Below are 20184 nucleotides of genomic sequence, written 5' to 3'. Positions count from 1 at the left end.
GGAGGTAGGCAGAGAGGCGGTTTTCAGGGAGCCCGCTCTGTCATCTTGCTCCCGTCTCACCTTTGAAATCCCTGGCAGACCTCCACGCGGGCACGTGTTTCCGTTTTTCCGGCAGCTCCCAGGGCTAAATGTCACTCTTGTGCTTCCGGAGAGCTCTGAGCAGGAAGCTGTTTCCCTGACTCCCAGCTTGCACAGATCAAAAGGAGGCCCCCCAAATGGGGACGAGGCCCTTGTCAAAGGGGGGAAGGCCAGCTGCCGCTCAGGGGAGGGGCTGGGCAAGTTTTGGCAAAACAGCGAGAGGGAAAGCAGTGGACATACTTAAATCTTGTAAAATTTCTCGTTATAAAAGTAACAGATGCATGGGATTTATTTGAAAAAAAAATACAGCAGAAAGGGGTAAAATGTAAAGTAGAAGCCACTTGTCACCCCCTGCCCGAGGAAGCGGTTACTGGTGTGTCCTCTCTGCCGTGCTTCACTTACGCATGGGCTGGTGTCAGGGACGTGCATGCCTGCTCTTTTGTGATTAAAAAAAAAATTTAAATGAGATCGTAATAAAATACTGTTTGTTCTGTGCGTTCCCTATTTTAACCTTAATTTAAACTCTTTTTTTTTTTTTTTGGCTTCATTATTCTTGGAGGTCTTTCCATCTTAACAGCTGCCGCTTAGCAACTTCTGTCCTAAATGGTTGCGGGGTACGTACCAATCAGTGAATTTGGCCGGTTGCACTTTTCTGCGTTTGGCTGTTTCCAGGGTTTCTCATGACGCAGTTACTGATCTCTTTCACATCTCTCTTTTTCCTTGTCCGAGTGTATCTGCAGGGTCAAGGCTTGGAAGTAGAAGAGCTGGCCCAGAGAGCGCGTGCATTTTAAATACTGACAGAGCGTGCCAAATGGTTTTCCCGGCAGGGAGCACTGGTGTTCCCGTCCCCTCCAAGACCGTGAGGGACGGGCCTATTGGACGTTCACTGCCCAGTTTGCACGTCTTCACTTTGAATGTGGTCAGTCATCCTTTCCCATCTTTATCAGCTGTTCCTGTGTCTTCTTCTGCCCAGCCCGCTTATTTTCTCGTGGGATATTTGCTTTTACTTTTAAAAATTGATTTCAAAACTCTTTGCAGGTTGAGGAATTGGACTCACGGACTAGGCTGCATGTTAGAAGTACTTTTTCCTAATAGGTCACTTGTACACTTGACCATGTAGAAGTTGAAATTTATGTGTACCCAGATTTACCACTATTTCCCCCCCTGTTTTTGCTTTGCGTCTTGCTTAGAATGGTTTCCCCACTTTAAACTGTAGGGAAATAACTTGAAATGTCCATTTAGTCTTTGGTGAGCTCAGGAGCCAGAGCAGCACTGGCAGAGCGGAGAGGCAGGTCGAAAATAACCCTGAGACTTTAACTCTAATGTGGACCATCCTCTGGGATCACCTCTCAGGAGCACTTTCCCCTGTCAACCTTTATTAGGATAAACATCTTTAAACTTAATTGTTTTCTTTGCTTCACGTTGGAGGAGTCCTTTAAATGTAACTTCCCTGAAAGTGTACTCAGTTAATTCAATACTTACTGAGCTCCTATCATGGTTAAACCTTATAGGACTACAACCTTCATGGGATTAAAAAGTGGGTAATGAAGTATTTGCAAGCCTCAGTAAGTCCACATAGGAGGAAAAGATGCATGAACCCAGAACCCAGACATCAAGGCGGAAGGTAGCAACTGTCTTGAGCCCTATGGAATGCCATGTGGGTTCAGAGGAAGGAGACGTGCGGTGTGGGGATCGGGGAAGGGTTCTTTATTTGAGAGACGTTTGAGATGGGCCTTGATGAGCTGGCTGGCAATGGGTGGGGGTTTCGGAGAAGCGAAGGCATGAGAAGCAGTTGTCTGCAATTAGACGTTGTGTGTGTGTCCCGGGAGACCGAATGGTCCACTTTGCTGGCGTCTGGGGGGACACGCAGGAGAGCGATGGGGGGAGGGGTCCCAAGCAGGATTGAGGTCACCTTGGGAAAGCCTTGAAGGTCTTTGCTTTCCACTTGACAAGTGATGGGAGCGACTGCCTTTTTCCGAGCACGAATAGGTGGGAGAGATTGGAAGAGTGAACTGTTTGAAAGCAGAAAGGCCCCCCATTCACTGTTGCTCGCCAGGGGTGAAGAAATGGAATGTTTGATTTGGGGTAGCAGTTGAATAGACCTACACGGCACTCTCAATTCGTCATCTATGGCTGGATATGAGGGTTGAGGGAAAGAGAGATGGTGGAAGTGACCGTGATTTCTGGCCTTCATTCAGCACTCTCTCCGAACACGAGCTGAGGGCCCTGGTGTAAGTCCCATTGTGTCTGGTGCGGGAATGGAGCCATGGGCTCGACAGGTGGGGGTTGGCTTCCAGCACAGTGAGAACCCTGAACGAGCCAGGATGAGGCAGGGTGACAGAGGCCGTGAATAGAAAACAGAGTAATGGAGACGAGGGCCTGATCTGATGAGGATCCTGACGACTTTGACTTTGACTTTGTGTCTTACAACTGAGTGTCAGTAGCTGTTTCAGATCATTATCTATCTGATTATTCTCTGTCCTACACCTGGTGTTTCCTGCTGAGTGATGCAGGGCGGGGCAGAGCCGGGAGTAATTTATCTCTTAGAATTTTAAATAGGCTGCAGAGGCTGGGCAGGACTTCCGAAATCCATGGTAATTGGCTTATCCACCACGGAAAAGGGAAGCTGGGAGGGCCTATGATCAGATTCTATATCTGATTTCCGAGGAGGCCTCAATTTTCTCACCTTTAAAATTGAGGTCTGTCCTGGCAAAGTCGTCTTTGCGGTTTTGCGGCTCAGCTCCCCGGAAGGGCTGGCTAGGCAGTTCTTGCCTGGGGTGGCAGTCCCGAGGCGGAGGCTGGGTCATATCAGCTCAGCTGAGTTGAATGGGCAAGACGGGTCACTGCCATGGCTGGCGGCTGAGAGTGGCTGTCGGCTGAGATAGCAGCTGGTGCCCTTGACCGAGTGACTGTGTGGGGTCTGTCCAGCATGATGATCTCAGGGTAGACGGGCTTCTCGAGTAGCAGCTGGCTTCCCTCAGAGCAGACGTCCTGAACACCTGGTGGAAGCTGCATGGCCTCGTCTGACCTGACCTGGGAAGTCATGTGGCATTGCTCCCTCTGCCATCCACCCGTTTCTTAAGAGAGTCACTGAGCCAGCCCGGATTCAGGAGGAGAGGACTTAGACTCCACCTCTTGATTAGAGGAATGCCAAAGAATTTGAATTTATGTTTAAAGCTGCTCTAATGTAGCAATAGTATTTACTTCATAAGATTGTTTTGGGGATTAACAACCCTTAGAAGAGCTCCTGACCCACAGCTGTGAATGACAGTGATGGCAGTGGCGGCAGTGGTGCCTGGGAGGGGGAGGAGGGGAAGGAGGGGGGGAGGGGAACTGGCCTGCTCTCCTGCAGAGCATGTTCTGTTCTCACTGGCGGGTTGAATCTTGGGTAGTTTCTGTCACTGGTCTCGCTCCATCTGTATTTCTTATGTAACCATAGGAGATTCATCCACTAATATGGCCCACGGGACCATTTAAGACTGGTTTTCATTTTATTATTGCCTCCTATTATTTAAGGTTTGAGGAGTTTGCACTTTTTCTGCTGCTGCTCTTTCACCTCTTGCACATGTCATCTGGTGTCTTTCTTTTCACAGTCCGTTCCCTGAGACGGACACAAGGCCTATCGTACTGCAGTGTAGAAACTCAGACCGAGGTAGAGTACAGCAGGTCCTTGAATAACGCGGTTCTGTTCAACATCAGTTTGTTATAACGTTGGTGTGATGCTGTGGGAACTTAACCTTTGTTTATATCTATGAGCCTCTGGTCGAATTCGTGTCATTACACGTTGTTTCGCTTAAAGTCTTAGAACCTACCGATGATGTTGAGTGAGGACTTAACTGTATTTTCCAGAGGTCACCAAACTTTGTAGTAGAATCAAAGTCATCGATTTGGGTTGAATCAGCCCCGGGGCCCGTCCCAATGAACAGGAACACTGGCTGTGGCGTAAACAAGGGTAGGAGGGGCGCCTGGGTTGGTTGATTCAGAGGCTCAGACTTGTCATCAAAACCCCAGATTCGTATCCTTCCTGCTTCTCTTCTCAGCCATTTCTGTGCAAAATACACCGGCTCTGCCAGTGGGCTGGCTCCATTGGGGTCACAGGGTACACGCAGCGGTTCCCTTGTTCATTGCTTTGGAGAGAGTAAGTAAAGACTACTCCCGCCCACCACCACCCCGGCACGGACCCCAACACATGGTCTGATTGAGTTTAGTCCAGCTCCCTGGGGTGGCCAGCCTTGGGCTCCAGAGGCTTGTCCAGTGGGATGCCATAGGTTGGTTGCCGTCACCTAATCCCAGTCTGCCTGCAGAGCTAGGGAGGAGTTTCCACTCAGTGGATCCCAGAGAGGGAGGGGTCTCTCTTGAACACGTGCTTCCTCTGAGGAAGGACAAGAAGAAGGTGAGATGCTGGCTAAGCCAACAACGGTGTCCGCTGCAGTTTCCTGGACTAACTGTTTCCTACACCAAATCTCCTCTCGTCACGTCGTCGGATGGCATTTGGGGACGCAGGCTTAGATGTCCATAACTCTGTTCAGTGGAGAACCGTGTTCATTTTTATTCCCAGAAAACAGAGGGCAAAGTACGACAATTACATATTTCCAATATCCACGATTGTTTTGAATTGGAGATGAAGTCATCTCTGCCCAAGGAATGGAACGATTTCGGAAACATGAGGACTATTAGTAGGTAAGCAATTTGTGGTCGGAAGTTGGACGCCGTTGGGCATTCACGTATTGGTTTCATGTTTTGCTCCCTCATGGTTCTGTGAGAGAACCTGGTTATCTTCAAAGTTTGTAAAGAGGTAAAATGTTAATGCCCTTGAACTGGAAACATTAATAAGTTAGGAAGGAGGGTTTCCTGACAAGAGCTGCCACGAAAGCGTCTGTGTTAGGGTCCAGTATTTCCATCCCTGAAGCGGGTAGAAGCTCGCCTCCAAACTTCCTGCCTCCCCTCCCTCTTGCCATCAGTCCCAGTGAATAACACGCACCGCCCACGAGGCCACGCCACAGTCAGAGAGAATCTCTCAGACCTCGTGTTATTTCCAGCTGGGAGAAGGAACAGGAGTGACGAATCTCAGTTCTCTCTTCAAGAACTTTCCCCCAAATGCCGAAATTGCCTCATTACTGCCCGTGAAAGCCCCCCGAAGGTCTCACATAGCTCAAGGAGCTTCAACTCATTCATTTAGGGATCGCTCCCAGGGACCTAAAGGCTATCCCGCGCAGGCGTAGCAAAGCATCTCGAGAGTCCGAAATTAACCACTACTCCCTTTAGTGTGCATGGATTCAGTAAGGTTTTTAAAAATCTGAAGCTCAGTGACATTCCCCCGTGGCCCCCAATAAAGCATGGCAAATCTCACACCTACCTGATAGCTCACCATTCTGCACGCGACACCCCTAAACTCACTGCCAAGTGTCCACACGTGCCTTCTAGGACGTATTTAGGGGGAAACCCCCCTCTCAGCCATGCTCCTCTCTTGTCAAATAGCAAATGGACACAATGTTTCAGAGCGCAGGTGACTGTGATGTAGACAGTTGTGCACAGAAGCGGCAAACTCTTTTTCCGTAGGAAAGTTAGGAGCGCTGGGCTGCGGGCTCCTCCCCGCCTTCCCCCGGTGCTCTCTAATTACATGACGATCCAGCCCTGCATGTACCTGCAAGTCAGAGAGATGCCGATGGGTCCGTCAAGTTAATAATAAAAAATGGCACATGCACTTGGAGCAGGAAATGTTGATGCCACAAGGCGGTAATAAATCATGTATGTATATTATAACACATGGAGAACTAGTATGAAAACTATTCAAAGAGATACAATCTAAAACATTATAAATAAATTAGAACCCTGAAAAATAGGCCCTCACAAACGTGGCAGGTGATTTTTGACAAAGGTGTAAAAGCCATCTGACAGAGAAAGGACAGAGTTTTAAACAAAGGCTGACGGAGTGATTGGATGTCCATAGGCAAAAAAAAACCCCTTACACTTTATATAAAAATTAACTTAAATGGATCATGGGCTTAAATGTAAAACAAAAAGTAAAACACTTTACGAATAAAAATAGGAGTATGTCTAAGGTTATGCAAAGATTTCTAAGACTTGACACGAAAGCGAAATTCATTAAAAAACCCATTGATGAATTGTACTTCGTTAAAGTAAAAAAAAAAAAAAAAACTTCTGCTCTGCAAAATCCCATGTGAAAAGGATGAAAAGACGAGCTACACAGCGGGAGAAAACATTTGCACACCACATAGCCAACAAAGGCCTAGTGTCTCGAATGCATGAAAAATTCTCAAAATGAAACGGTAAAGCAGAAATACAACTAGTAATCAGGCCCGACATAGGAACAGACGTCCCCCTGAAGAGGACACGCAGTGGCAAATAAGCACCTGAAAGGATTTCGACACCATTGTCCAGGAAGGCAGTGCAACCGGAAAGCCCAACTCGCTGTTACTGCACTGCGGCCAGGGAACAAAGGGGCCGGGTCACTCAGACACCGCGGTGGGAACGAGAAACAGCTCAGTCCCTCTGGGACACTGCGTGGCGGCTTCTTCCAACACTGAGGGTGCCACTGCCACACCCACCACCCAGCAGTGCACTCTGGGACATTTCCGAGAAGTAAAAATTTAACTTCATGCAAAAACCTGTCCACAAATGTGGATAGTGGCCTTATGCGTCACATCCCACGCGGGGACCGTCATGGACGTCCTTCGGTGGGTGACTGGTTAAGACAGACTGGGGCAAATGGCATGGAATGCCAGTGAGCTGTGAGCAGGAGCCGACTGTTGGCACATGCACACCCAGGGAGCTACGCGGAGTGAAAAAGGCCAGCCCTCCCAGATGCATCCTTTATGATTCCGTCACTGTACCATTTTTGGAGATGACAACATGTTAGAATGGAGACAGATGGAGTGGTTTCCAGAGGCGAGGGACGGGGTCCAGCTGGGAAGTAGGGGGGTGCGGTTATAAAATGGGACCTAGGTACCCCACGCAGGGGGGATGGTTCTGTATTTCGAGTGTGGTGGTGGGTGCGTGAACTTACACAAGTGAGAAGATTGGGCAGAAACACACGCACACACGAGGAAGCGTGAATGAGATCAGTGGATTGAATGAATATCTAGTCTCTGGCTGTGATGTGGAACTCTTGTTTTTTCCAAAATGTTACCATTGAGGGAAACCGGGTAGAGCGTACATGGGATCTCTCTGTGTTATTCTTCACAATTGTCTGTGGATTTAATAAGAAGACAAAGGAAGTTGGGAAAGAAAGAAAGACATGATGCTTTTAAACAACTAAAAATCGTAGTTGTAATAAACCAGAAGAATAGCAACAACTACGCAATACCCACAGTAATTGCGAATACGTGCATTTAAGCCACCAGTACCAAAGGCAATATCCTAGAAAGATTTCAATAAAATTCAGCAAATGTTTTGTATCGGATTCAACTTTGAAAAAAAAATACATGTTAAAAAAGTTGAAAATAAAGGGTGGTAAAAATACACGCCAGGAAGAAATTGAACTAAAAGAATGTTGGAGTAACAATTATGATATCAGACAAAATAGATTTTAAGGCTAAAACATATCAGCCAAGGCAATCATCTTACACTGAACAGAAGCAGTAGGAAATTTAGTGATTGGCGCATGCGCATCTAACATGTTGTATGAAATACATGAAAGACCCAGTGGAACTATGGGAGAAAATAGATGAATGAGGAATTGTGGTTGGAAATTCGAAACACTCATCTCAGACACTGGCAGAGGCAGCAGCCAAAAAAGCAAATATGTAAAAATGTTAATACCAACACGCTTTCACTTTGGAATCAGTGCTGTGAGGGGCCTGGTAGAGGAAGGCGGCGGCGGAGAGGCTTCGCTCAGGCACGAGGGACAGTGCTGTGGCCGTGAATTCGGTGTTAAGGAGTCAGCGACACGACATGAACTGAGGGGTCATTAACAGGAACACACAGAATACAGGCTGTACACTGATGGGGTGATGAAACTGCGACCGGAGCTTCACGGGGACTCTGGGTTCTCCTTGGGAGCGATTGTTCAGTCCTCGGCCAGTCGGTGCCGTGGCAACTTTCTAGAGCATCACTGCTGTGGATAAGGAGGATGGACGGTATGTGGCTTTCACGGAGTGTATACCCAGGGGTCGCGATGCTGGGCCACATGATTGACGCATTTTCGACGTTAATACAACAGTCAGATTTCAAAGACATTCTAGTACGGGCTCACCGGCGGGATGGGAGAGTACTCGTGGCTTCGTATCTTTTCCCACACTTGGCATTGTTCGGCTTTCGAATTTTAGCCATCGAGCAGATGTGTCCACCACACTGCCGTTTAATATGAATTTTCCTGATGACTCACGGTGTCGAGCGTCTTTTCCTAAGTTCCTTATTGGCCACGTGCGTGCCCTGTTTTGCGAAGTGCCTGTTCAAGTCTTTCCCCTTTTTAAACACTGGGTGGTCTGTCTCCTCCTCACTGATTTGCAGGAGTCCTGTTTCTGCCCTGCAATCAGTCCTTTGTGGTTACGCATGTGACAGATAATTTCTCCCATGTTGTGGCTCAGCGTTTTCTTCTCTCATGGTGTTTTTTGATGAATACGAATTTGTCATATTAATGAAGTCAAATTTCTCACTTCTTTTCTTGATAGTTTAATATTTTTTAATTCCTCTTTAAGAGATGTTTGCTTACTACAAAGTCTGAAGACGTTGTCCTACTTATCTTCTAGACGGTTTATTGTTTTACCTTTTAGATTTTGATCAGCAGTCCCCCTGAAACTGGTGTTGGCATCGAGTGAGCAGTCTTCGTGGCTTTCTTTTCCCCCGAGTGGTGCCCAGCTGACGTGGTACGCACGGCGAGAAGGCCCTCAGGCCCCCACCGTGCGGCGTTTCATCTCCAGGAAAGCTTTCGTAACGTGCCGTCCAGTCTGTAACTTGTGACCTGTTTGTATGCTTACATTCAATGTCTGTTGTAAGCAGCATATGTTGATTTCAATTTTTAACTCTAGTCTAAAAGCTTTACCATTTAATTACGGCATTTATGTATATTTAACATAATTCCTAATATATTTGGATATAAATATTTCTATTTTCCCATTTTCCCATCAGTGCCATGTTTATTCCTGTTTTCTTTATTGCTTTCATTAAAGTAACACCTAAGTATTTTTTTTAAAGATTCACTTATTTTTAGAGAAAGGGTTAGGGAGGGAGAAAGGAAGGGAGAGAAACATCGATGTGAGAGAGAAACAAGGATCGATTGCCTCGCATATGCGTCCCAACCGGGGACTGAACCCACAACCCAGGCGTGTGCCCTGACTGCGAATTGAACCCATAACCCATTCCTCTGCAGGACAATGCCCAAGCAACTGAGCCACACCAGTCAGGGCAGTATTTACGTATTTTTAATTTTAAACAACTTCACCCCATGAGCGTGTCAGAAGTACAGTCTTTTAACTTGGTTTTTGGACGGCCCCAAAGGGTTCAGTATGAATTCTTGACTTTCTGAAGTCTAATCTAAGTAAGTTCTCCTGCGACTTTCTGCACAACACGAGGACCCGGGACTGTTTTCATTCTTTTCTTTCTCTCCTTCCCTTTGTCTGGCCGCCACGTGTTTTAATTCTCCGTGTATTTTAGGCTGCAGAAGAAATTGTCATGCTCTTTTCTATCCGTATTCATTTACGTTTACCCACGTATTTGCTCATGATTTCTCATTCCTCTGGGCCTGGGCTGGCTTCCAGCTGGGGTCATTCCCGTCATTGTGGATGTTGCCAAGGAATGCATTTAGTGTTTGCTTATCTGAAAATATCTTTATCTTTACTTCTGGAGGAAACTCGAAATGATTGTATAATGTATAGATTGGCAGTTATTTTCTTTCAGCTTTTTGAGGATGTTTTACCGCCTCCTGACTTCCACCATTGTTGCGACCATATTATTGTTCCTTTCAAGTAAATGTCTTTTTTCGCCTCTGGCTGCTTTTAAGGTTTCGTGCTGTCTTTGCTGCTCAGTGGTTTCACTGTGACAGACTTAGGTGTTTTTTCCTTTGATTTTTCCTGCTTTGAGATGATAGTGCTTCCTGTATGTGTAGTTTGATGTTTCCCTTGTCAAAATTTGAAAATGCTTAGCGAATATCTCCTCTGACATTTCCCCGTCTCATTCTTTCCTTTTCCTTCTGAATTCATCATTGTAGACACAGGCTTTAAAATAATGATGATGAATATATTCAAGAAGATAGAAGATGTGACGGATCATTTAAGCAGGGAATTGAAGTATGCAAAAGAGTTTCAAATAAAAATTATAGAACTGAAAAATACGTAACATGTAGAACACACAGATAAATTGAATAGCAGATTAGACACAGTAGAAGGAAGGGTTATTAAATGTAAGATACGTGGATCAGAAATAATCCAGTATGAGGCGGAAGAGATGGACAACGTCTCTCTGTCTCTTTCTGCCACTGAGGCTGAATATCTCTTGTTATGGTTTATACGGGGCCCGGCAGAGGTCACACCATCGAGTGTGGTTGGTTCAGTACATGAATGTCCCGCAAAAGATGGACAGCAATTTGAACATTTCACCTAAAATGTCATATGTTGTGCTTGCGTGTGATATTGTTATATTACAGAATTTCATGCTTATGGTTTTGTAATAAAAGATTTTTATGTGATATCAAGGGGCGCTATTTTGCTGGACCCTGGATTGCCCCTGCACTGCTTCACTTCCTCCCATCCCCTGGGCGAGTGTGTTGGCAGGGAGAAGCAGCGGGGGAGGCGCAGGCCAGGCAGATGAAACAGTGCGTGAAAAAGCACGTAGCCGGGGAGAGTCGGGCAGGTCTGGGGGCTCAGAGGAAGTCACCAGACACGAGCGGGGGCTTTTTCGTATTGGGCCGCTGAGTCAGGAAAGACGCACAGGATCTTGCAATGCCTTTCCAGACCAAGTGATTAAGAAGGACCAATACGCATTTCTGATGCTTGGCGGTGTATGCCAGTTTGGCCCCTCTGCGTCTTCTGGTGGAAGTAATCCGTCTCCGTGTAAAGTGAGGTGGATTACTGGAGGCTAACTAGCTATAGCCAGCGGGGCAGGCTGTTGACCCGGTGTCGGTGTGACGAAACGTCACCGGATTGATGTTTACGCGTTTGTTTCCCCTCTGTCTTAGCTGCAGGTGCCCGCTGCTGGGAAGAGTGTGGGGAGCTGACTTGGAAGCTTGTCGGTTGCTCCTCCAGAGCCTGCAGCTCCAGGAGGCCGGAGGTCGCCCCTCTGCAGCAGAGGAGAAGCAGGTGGAAGACGCAGGGGGAGCTGCCTGTGCCACCGCCCCCAGCCTCTGCCCCCCACCCTGCTCTGAAGACGAGAGGAGGACCCCTCTGCAGGCGCCCGCGGTGTGGAGGGCTCAGCCGGCTCCCTCACCTCCCCGAGCCGACAGCGAACACAGAGAGGTCTGTCTGTCCAGCCCCGCAGCCTCCGCAGGGGCTCCGTGCTGACCCCCACTCACACATTGGGAGGGCCTCCCGCCGGGCCATATGAATGTTCCAAAGTGTTAATAAGTCTTGAATATGATTATAAAATAATGTAGATTTTTTGTAGGAGGAGTTTAAAACCTGGAAGAGGAAAAAAGAAAAACGTTGGCCTATTTAGTTCTATTTTCTTCTACTTTTATGACCACAGTTAGAATGTACAGTTTAATATATAATTACTGTATAAAATTTACACTACGTGACATGTAACATGCACAGCTATTATATATACTATATGTGTCACATATATTGATTATATATTTAGATTCTATCTCTTACAACATATCATTATTTATTAGAATCGAACATGCAAATATATGTGTTTATCCCATTAACTGTTTTGGCAAACCAATATCATAATAGATGTTTATAATCTGCTTTATTCATTTAAAAAAAACCCTAAGCCTTAATTGGCTTACAATGCTATATGTTATATATGTGCAAAAACTATATTTACATAGATGTGCATGTGTGCACATATATGTGTGTATATGTGCACACATGTACATATATGTATATATGTGCACACACATGTGAATTTATTTAACATTTTGCCCCGAGGCTGACCTCAATTAACAGGGAAGAGCTGGCCACCGCCGCTCCCCTCCACTTCCCTCCGCTCCTTTCCCCTCCCCCTCCCTTCCTCTCCACTTCCTCCTCTTCCCTCTCCCTCTGGCTCATCTCTCCCCTTGCCCCTCCCCTTGCTTCCCCCCAACCCTCACAGCATCCCTTTCAGTGAAAGGGCTCTAGGGGTTTTTTCCCAATTTCAGTGTCCTGACTGGAGGCTTTGGAGCTTTTTTTCCGGCCAGGTTCCCAGGTGTTCTGAATATTAAAAGGAAATTAGAGTGTGGTGAAGCTGGAGGGACGCGTCACTTCACGTTCACGGCTCACATTTGGTGCTCGCCGCACCGTTTCCGTGACTCGTGGTGCAGTAGGGCAAGCGCCCCACGTCCCCCACGCGGGTGGCCTCCCCTGCCTGTCTCAGGACCCTGGCCACACAGAGCGACACTCGCTGGCGGCCCTTGCTCCCAGTCATCATCGCCTCTGGGCTGCTTGGGAAATGGACACTCGATCCCGTATTTGAGTTGAGTGTCTGCTGAGAAAGCTGGCTCTTGTCTCCCTGCAGTCCCACGGGCCTCGCACGGTCAGGCTCCACATGGAGCCACGGATGACCTCAGCCTTCGTCCCCTGAGGCCTGCAGGGGACCCGCCCTGAAAGCCAGGCTGCTGGAGCTCCTGGTAGAGGCGCGGAAACTGTGCCATCCGTTGCAGTTGGCCCGCTGGGAGGAATATTCTGGAGTGGAAGGGAGCAGGTGGTGGGGAGCCCTCGGTGGAAGAACTTCGGGCCCTGGGGCCGAGGCTCAAGGTCGGGCTGGCTCTCCTAGGTGGGCTCCGAGGGGCTCTGTCCAGGCCAGGAGTGTGATGGCGTCTGCTGGGGCCTCAGCCCCCCCTGGAGGTCAGGACTGATTCAGCAGATTTGACCTTGTGGAAGGAGTCTTTTCCTTCCCCTACTTCTTCTCTATCCCCCCACCCCCATCCCACTTCCTCCCCCGCTCCCTTCCTTCCCCATGTGTCCCTCCAGGCAGGTGACTTTCCCAGGTATAGGAGGATGATGCCTGTCTTTTAAGATTATTCGCAGCTGCCAATCTGGCTATAGGAAAACAGAGCTAATTTTGCCTAAAAGAGGGAAATTCAGAGGCAATGGGAATGAATGGTAGAGTCTTGTCAAAGAATGGCACTTAGGTTCCTGGTGAGGAGGTGGCCCCCCTGGCTGCTTCTCTGAGCTCCGTCCAGTCCCCCCTCCCCCCGCAGCTCCTCCGCGCCAAGTGCAACGCCAGGACGTCCTGCACTGCTTTGCTGCTTTCTTGTGGGTGGAGAGAGCAGAGGGGGCTTGGCTGCATTTGCTAGGTCTCCGTCATGACCTGCGCCAGGCCCCGTCCCACGTTCTTCTCTCTTCTCGGGGGCTACACTCAGAGAGGAGGCAGGCTTCCTTTGAAGCCGCGAGTCAGTGGCAGGAATGTTAAGATGGTAGATATTTCCTGGAAAAGGCAACATTGTGGGAACAGAAAACATATCAGTTGTCGCCAGGAGTTGGGGCTGGGGGGAGGGGCAGATCACAAAGAGCAGCAGGAAGGAGTTTGGAGTGTGTGTGTGTGTGGTAGAACCATGCTGTATCTTGATTATGCGTATGTCTAAATCTGTAACTTTACACCGAAAGGAGGGAACTGTAACACACGTAACTTCAAATAAGCGACACCTGCCTGTTTCAAAGCAAGGCTGTAGATGTTCGAATCAGTTGCGCTCGGCTCCGGGCCGTGGGAGACAGTAAAATATGATGAAAGGGGCCCGAGGCTGCGTACGGCTGTATTTCCTCATCTGCCCCCCAAAGGAGGGTCATGAAAACTGCCTCGTGAGGCTGTTGTGAAGCTTTAAATGAAATAACGCATCTGAAAGTGAATGACACAGAAGGAGTAGAGGGTTAAAAATGTGTGTGCGCTTATCACCTTCTGGCAGTTACCAATGCCTCTAAGATGTTTGAAAAATAATATATCTCGCCTCCTTGATTAAGAAGCAGAAGTGAGCAATGAAGTGTAGTGGAAGACCGCTAAGAAAAGAAAGGTTTAATAAAGGAAGCGTCTTGTTTGTATTTGGGCGGAGGATTTTAGATCCCCGAACGCACAGAGAAACGACCGCTGAGGGTGTTGTTAGGAAGGTGATTTTGTTCTCCCGCCTGGGTCTTGCAGGGAGTTACTGAAGTCTGGGGTACCTGCGTGCTTATCCTGTGGCGAAGCCGTCCATGTGCTTTGCAGCTCTGAGTTGGTTTGGTTTGGGAACTCCCCGCGGGGTCTGGCCATCCCACACTGGTTTCTCTACTGAAGTGTGATGCCCCGAAGGCAGTCAATTTCTTCTTAACCCACATCTTCCACGGAAGATTGCTGACTTAGAGAGAGGTCCGCAGGGAGAGGGACTGCCGAAGCCTGTGCAAGCCTGTGCGTATCTGGCCCACGTGAGTCTGCGCCTTTCGCTTGCGCTTTGTTAGAACAAGTGCTTTGTCATTAATTCAAGCTCTTGCTGTGTTTATGGTCTCGCCAGGCCTCTCTGCACCATTTCCCCCATTTTACAGCTGGGTCCACGGAGGCACAGTACATTGCTTTGGGCTTTGTCGTGAGGACGTCAGCTCGAGGGCCACGGGCCCGTCTTAGCATGCGCTTCCTCGGTTGTAAGAGCCTCCTCTCTTTCGGTTTCAGTGAGCCTCTCCTGCAAGCCTTGCCTGGGCTCTGGAAGCCATCAGCTGCCGTTGGCCCTGTTTTATAGACATTCCAGGAATTGCACGGGGGCCAGACAGGAGCTGGGGAAATCACCGAGCCAGCTTCCTCCGCTGTGAAGTCGCGCTTTTGTGCTCGCCGTTCTGGCCATAATAGCTGCATAATTCTTCCTTTCCTGTCTGCAGCCCTCCTGCTGGGGTGCTCTCTGTTTTACTGCAAAGTGGGCTCCCCTCCCGCGGAGTTCCCTGGACAGCATCACTTGGCCCCGGCTTGTCACCCCAGCTGCTTCCGTTCCCATCCCGTTGTTGCCACCAAAGCAACAAGCACTAAGAGCGGCCAGAATAGGTGCAGCCGCCCTGGGCCGTCTCCTGGAGGGTTCGGGGAGCCAGTGTGTGGAGGTGTCTGTGGCAAAAAGATGTAGCAGTAAGAACCGGGTGCTGTCGCCTTCCGTATTGCATCACAGAGACCCTGCAGACTGTCGCAGGTGCGTCCCGATTCATTTTTGCTCAATTTCATGTGACAGGAAAGCTGGAGAAAAGGCGTCTGTGGTGAAGCGTGTGTGCCTTCTTACCTGCTTTCTAACCCCAGAGCCGTCTGCAGCGGTCAGAAGGCAGAGCCGGACCTGAGTCTTCCTCCTCTCTGTCACTTCCTGGCTCACTTCAGGCTGAGTCCCCTCGCCAGGGGAGCGGGGTAAAAAGAGCTGGTCCTGCCCTGGCAGGGTACCGCACTCAGTGGGTCTGAGCGTCGTCTTGATGTGCTAAGGGTTGCAGGTTCTACCCCTGGTCTGGGCACATACAGGAACCAACCGATGAATGCACAGGAGGGTGATACACAAAATTGATGTTTCTCTCTCTTCCTCTCTCTCTAAAATCCATCGATAATAGGTAAATAAATAAATAAATAAATAAATAAATAAAGCAGGTCTCGAACTACCGATGTGAGAGCTTGTGAGACAACGCGTGGAAATGCTCACTCACCTACCAGCTGCTTTTCTCTAATGCCTTTCGGGAGAAAGCCGAGGGCCAGGGCACGAAGAGAAGTTGACCTCCGCTATGTTTAGAGTTTCGTGTGGCTCACCCAGCCGTACTGCAAACCCAGGAGTAGACCAGCAGAAGCAATCAGCATGCAACCGGGATGGTTGTTGGTTGATTAATCAAAGAGACAGAGAGTCATAGAAAAGGATACACGTGCATTTTAAACATTTTTTAAAGCGAAGACACACAATTGTTTGCTAGTCCCGTGCTGTGGGACCGAGGCTCTGTGTCTGCAGAGGTCTGCTGCCCGGCTTCTTCCGGGGCCCCTCTGCACAAACCTCGGCGGTAACGCTCCTCTGTGGTTTCCAGTTTAGGCTACTTTAAGGAGGACTGAACGTTTCAAGAGCATTTGCAAAGCAATCCTCAGTCTCTTTTTCTCTCCCCGCTTCTCTTGTTTCAATCCTTACCCGAGGATGTGTTTATTGATTTTAAAGAGAGGAAGGGAGAGAGGGACGTGGAGAGAGAAACATCCATAGTTTGCCTTTTGTACGCACCGCGACCAGGGATCAAACTTGAAACCTAGACGTGTGCCCTGACCGGGAATCGACCCCACGACCTTTTGGTGTACGGGATGACGCTCCACCGAGTGAGCCACCTAGCCAGGGCTCTCCCTCGCTTAAATACTGAGTTTTTCCAAGGTTTTGAACTGGGTTTATGTGGAGACAAGAACTCTCTTTCCATACGAATATCTTACTGCTTTACATGTATTCTAATTTTGTAATTAGGGTTGTAGGTTCACCTGCGCTTTGGCCCTGTCCCTGCGTTTGGGAGGGGGCAGACCCACAGGACGACCTGCAGGTGGGGCAGGGGCTCCCCCGTCTCAGTTTGCTGGCTCCTGCTGGTTCCCTCAGTTAATTAACAACGTCAGCCTGTCGGCCTGTCTCACCTGCCCATGGAAAGTAAGTGGGCTCCACTGAGCTGCCTCCTTTTGGAAAATTCTGGAATGACTTTCTGTGCTCCAGGGCTTAACCGTGGCAGTCCTTCCACTAATTAAAAGTAACCCAGTGCTGCCGAGGAAAACAACCTGGGGCTCTGGGAGACGCTTTCATCCTGGAGACTCCTTGTCATTCACGGCTGAACTCCAAGGACGGCCACCACCTAGATGCGAGGACTAATTTATGGCCCTTGTAACATCGGGGGCTTATCTAATGAATACGGGGTGGTTTCCTCTGAGTAACTGGGACACTTCTGGAACATGAACCGACACTCTGCCCCTTTGTCACATGCAGGCTGCTTCGTACTTCCTCACCTCTTGGGGGCCAGGGCAGCTGAGCCAGGAACCCCCTGCGGATGTAGCTCTGTGCAGTGCGGGGCGTGGGCTGGCTGGAGTTCTGGGCACTCCCGAGTGGAGCGCTAACCAGGCTCGGCTTGCAAGGGGCCACATCCAAAGCCAGGGTTAAACGGAGGCATTCGACCACAGTAATCCTAGCAGTCTCATAGTTGCATACTTTACAGAAAACAGTTAGAAATTAAGATAATAAATCTACAATGAACACAGATGAAAGTTGGCACTGGATTCTGTACTCCTCGTAGTTCAGTATTTTCTAGCTACAGGCAATGCGCCGGGCACATTTCCCCCTAAGTGGAACCCCCAACCTTGCTCTGTTTCCGTTTTCCTTTACAAGAGGGCCTTACGGTTCGATAGCCCTAACCCTGGAATCGGAATCCCGTGGGGAACAGAGGTGACACAGGCACATGCCGACACGTGAATGTCATTTACAGACAAGTTTTTCCTCGGAAGGTTCTAACGGGGTTTGGCCTCACCCCGCTCGGACCTTCGACTGCAGTGTGCTGAAGGAGAGCTGCCCAACTTCTCTCGCGGGATCGCGTAATCTACAACGTAGCTGGAAACCACAGGCAATGAACACCTATGAGTTATCCGGCAGCGTCTCCTTTTATCAGTTCTCTTTGGTTCTGCTTAGAACTCCTCAGCGCTTCCTGTCACAAGCACACAGACACTGTATTTTGCCGTGTATAACACACAGTTTTTTGCCCACGTTTTTGAGGGGAAAATAAGGATGCGCATTATACAAGGGCGGTACTGAAATGCGGGTGCACGTTATACACGGCAAAATACGGTGCTTGAAGACAGTTCACTGCTCCCTCTGACCTGAGGACGTCTAAATAGTGCAGATGCCTTCCTCCCCATTTACGACATCTGGAGGCTTTTAAAAGAACTACCACTTACTCAGGGTGCAGCCCTGTAATTTAGATATTTGGGTACATACTTGCATTATGTGGAGTGATAACGATCCACCTTCGGTGTCTTAATTTAGCCTCTCTGCTCGGCATTTACACATGACTGTCGGATTCAGAGTTTGTGCGGAAAGGCAAACACTTATAAAATCTATTTCAAATAGATGTGAAAGCTGTTCTTTGTAGTATGGACAGGACTTTGAGGTAAATATTCTTTATGTGGACAATAAAAAAGAAAAGAAAGAAAACCATATAGCATTCCTGGAATGTATTTGCCAAGCAAATACTTTGGAAAACAGCCCGAAGGAACCCATTTAAGCCTGCGATCTGAATACCGAACTAAGTTAATGCGTTATTTAATGCATCGGCTAAGCTCACGGGTGGTGGTAATTACATCTGGTTTACCTTAAGCTACAGCAGAGGGAATAAGACTTCACAACAGAGCAAACACCATGAAGTTCAAGTTGCATCTTTGGTTTGTAATTGCTGAACATTTGCGGCGCAGGCATTTTTACATTCATTTTTTAAAGATTTTATTTATTTTTAGAGAGGGGAAGGGACGGAGAAAGAGAGGGAGAGAAACGTCAATGTGTGGTTGCCTCTCGTGCGCCCCCTGCTGGGGACCTGGCTGGCAATCCAGGCAGGTGTCCTGACTGGGAATGGATCCAGTGATCCTTTGGTTCACAGGCTGGCGCTCCACCCACTGAACTACACCAGCCAGGGCCATATTTTTTAAAAACTGCAACACTGCTTATGGCTCAGCAATTCACAAATGCGGACGGCTTGACAACCAGAGGGGACAACTGGTCTGTGACCTCTTTTCTTCGTGGTGTAGCCCGTGACTTTGTTCGGGTGGGAAACTGTTTCTCATGCCTTCTCACGTGGCCAGGGAGCACGGGGATCTGTGTAAGAGAGCGCAGAGTAGGGTTTCCCAGGTGGGGTTCCTTGCCCCACACGCCCAACCCCAGCAGGGGCAGAAGTAAGGGGTAACCTTAAAGCACAGAACGGGGTTCAGTGCGTTCCCCACAGGAAAAACAGGGCCAGAGGCGGTGCTCATTGATTTCCTGGAGCAATGTTATATCAGAGGCAGGAACGTATCCTCGGTTATGTTTCTCTGTTTTATTACTCGATACCATTTCAGCCGTCATGCTGCCTCCCCCTTCAGAGATACTTCTGACAGCACTGGGAAAAATCAGCTATTTAAATATTCCCGATTCAGTGACTCGACCCGAGCCACAGCCCCTGCTCCGATCTGTGGCAGGTCACCACCGGGGAGTAACATTTCGGAAACGCAGGCGCAGTGAGGCGTGGGAGCCTTTCCTGAGCCGAGCTGGCAGCTACAGCAGTTGGACCTAAACAGTTTCCCATTCCACAGGCGTTTTCTATTCCAAATAAAATAATTAATATGGTTTTTTCTTGTTGCTCTAGATATGGCCTAATAAGATATTGCTACCAGCTCCTTGCTCCTATCAAAACAATAATTTTTATTATATTATTTCCTACCCTTTGAAGAGGAGCTCTAGTTTGAAAGCTTGAAATGTTGATTATTTTCCAAATTCCATAGGCAAGGCCTTATTTATGAGAAATATCACTGAGTGAGAAGTCCCTGGAGGCCAGCTGCTGAGTTTGTGACTGTTCCCACCAGTGTGTGGGGTTCAGGGAGCTGTTCAGGCCAGCAGCTGAATGCAGTTTTGGATCTGAGTATAAACTTTTATAGATAAATGTTTTTAGAAAGTCACTTTAATGGGAAAATCCTGCACCAGCAAGGAAATCCCGTTTTCTGTTTTAAATCAAGCTTCTCGAGTCTGGCGAGTCGGACAGAAATCTGACATTAGCTCTAATTCAACCCAGCTGGGAGTTGCTGCCCAGAGATCCAAGTCTACAGGTTTTGATCATGAGTGGAGTTAAGCAAATTATATTTGAAATGCTGAAGGCTGAGTTGGCGCTACCGTATCATGCCCTTGTGCAGGGAAAGGAGGGAAGATAATGGGGTTTTTCTGAGTCTCATAAAGGGCACGTTTGTACGGAAGTGCCGTGGCCAGCACGTGGCAGGGGAGTTAATTACCCCAGGCAAAGCCATTCTCGGCCGCATCGAAGGCAAGGGACCATCATCTCCTGTTTG

General features: G+C 48.5%; 1 protein-coding gene across 1 annotated transcript in view; it reads left to right on the top strand.

Moving 5' to 3' along the window:
• Positions 1–20184, top strand: part of DISC1 (DISC1 scaffold protein) — a 261582-nt gene that overhangs the window by 222251 nt on the left and 19147 nt on the right. The window contains exon 11 of the mRNA XM_053913325.2: positions 11213–11489. Coding sequence (XP_053769300.1) covers positions 11213–11489 — 277 coding nt within the window. The remainder of the gene's footprint in view (positions 1–11212; positions 11490–20184) is intronic.

Source organism: Desmodus rotundus, chromosome 10, assembly GCF_022682495.2.
Source record: "Desmodus rotundus isolate HL8 chromosome 10, HLdesRot8A.1, whole genome shotgun sequence".
Classification (NCBI taxonomy): Eukaryota; Metazoa; Chordata; class Mammalia; order Chiroptera; family Phyllostomidae; genus Desmodus; species Desmodus rotundus.
The sequence above is the reverse complement of the archived record's forward strand: the minus strand, read 5'-3'. Positions and strand labels throughout refer to the sequence as shown.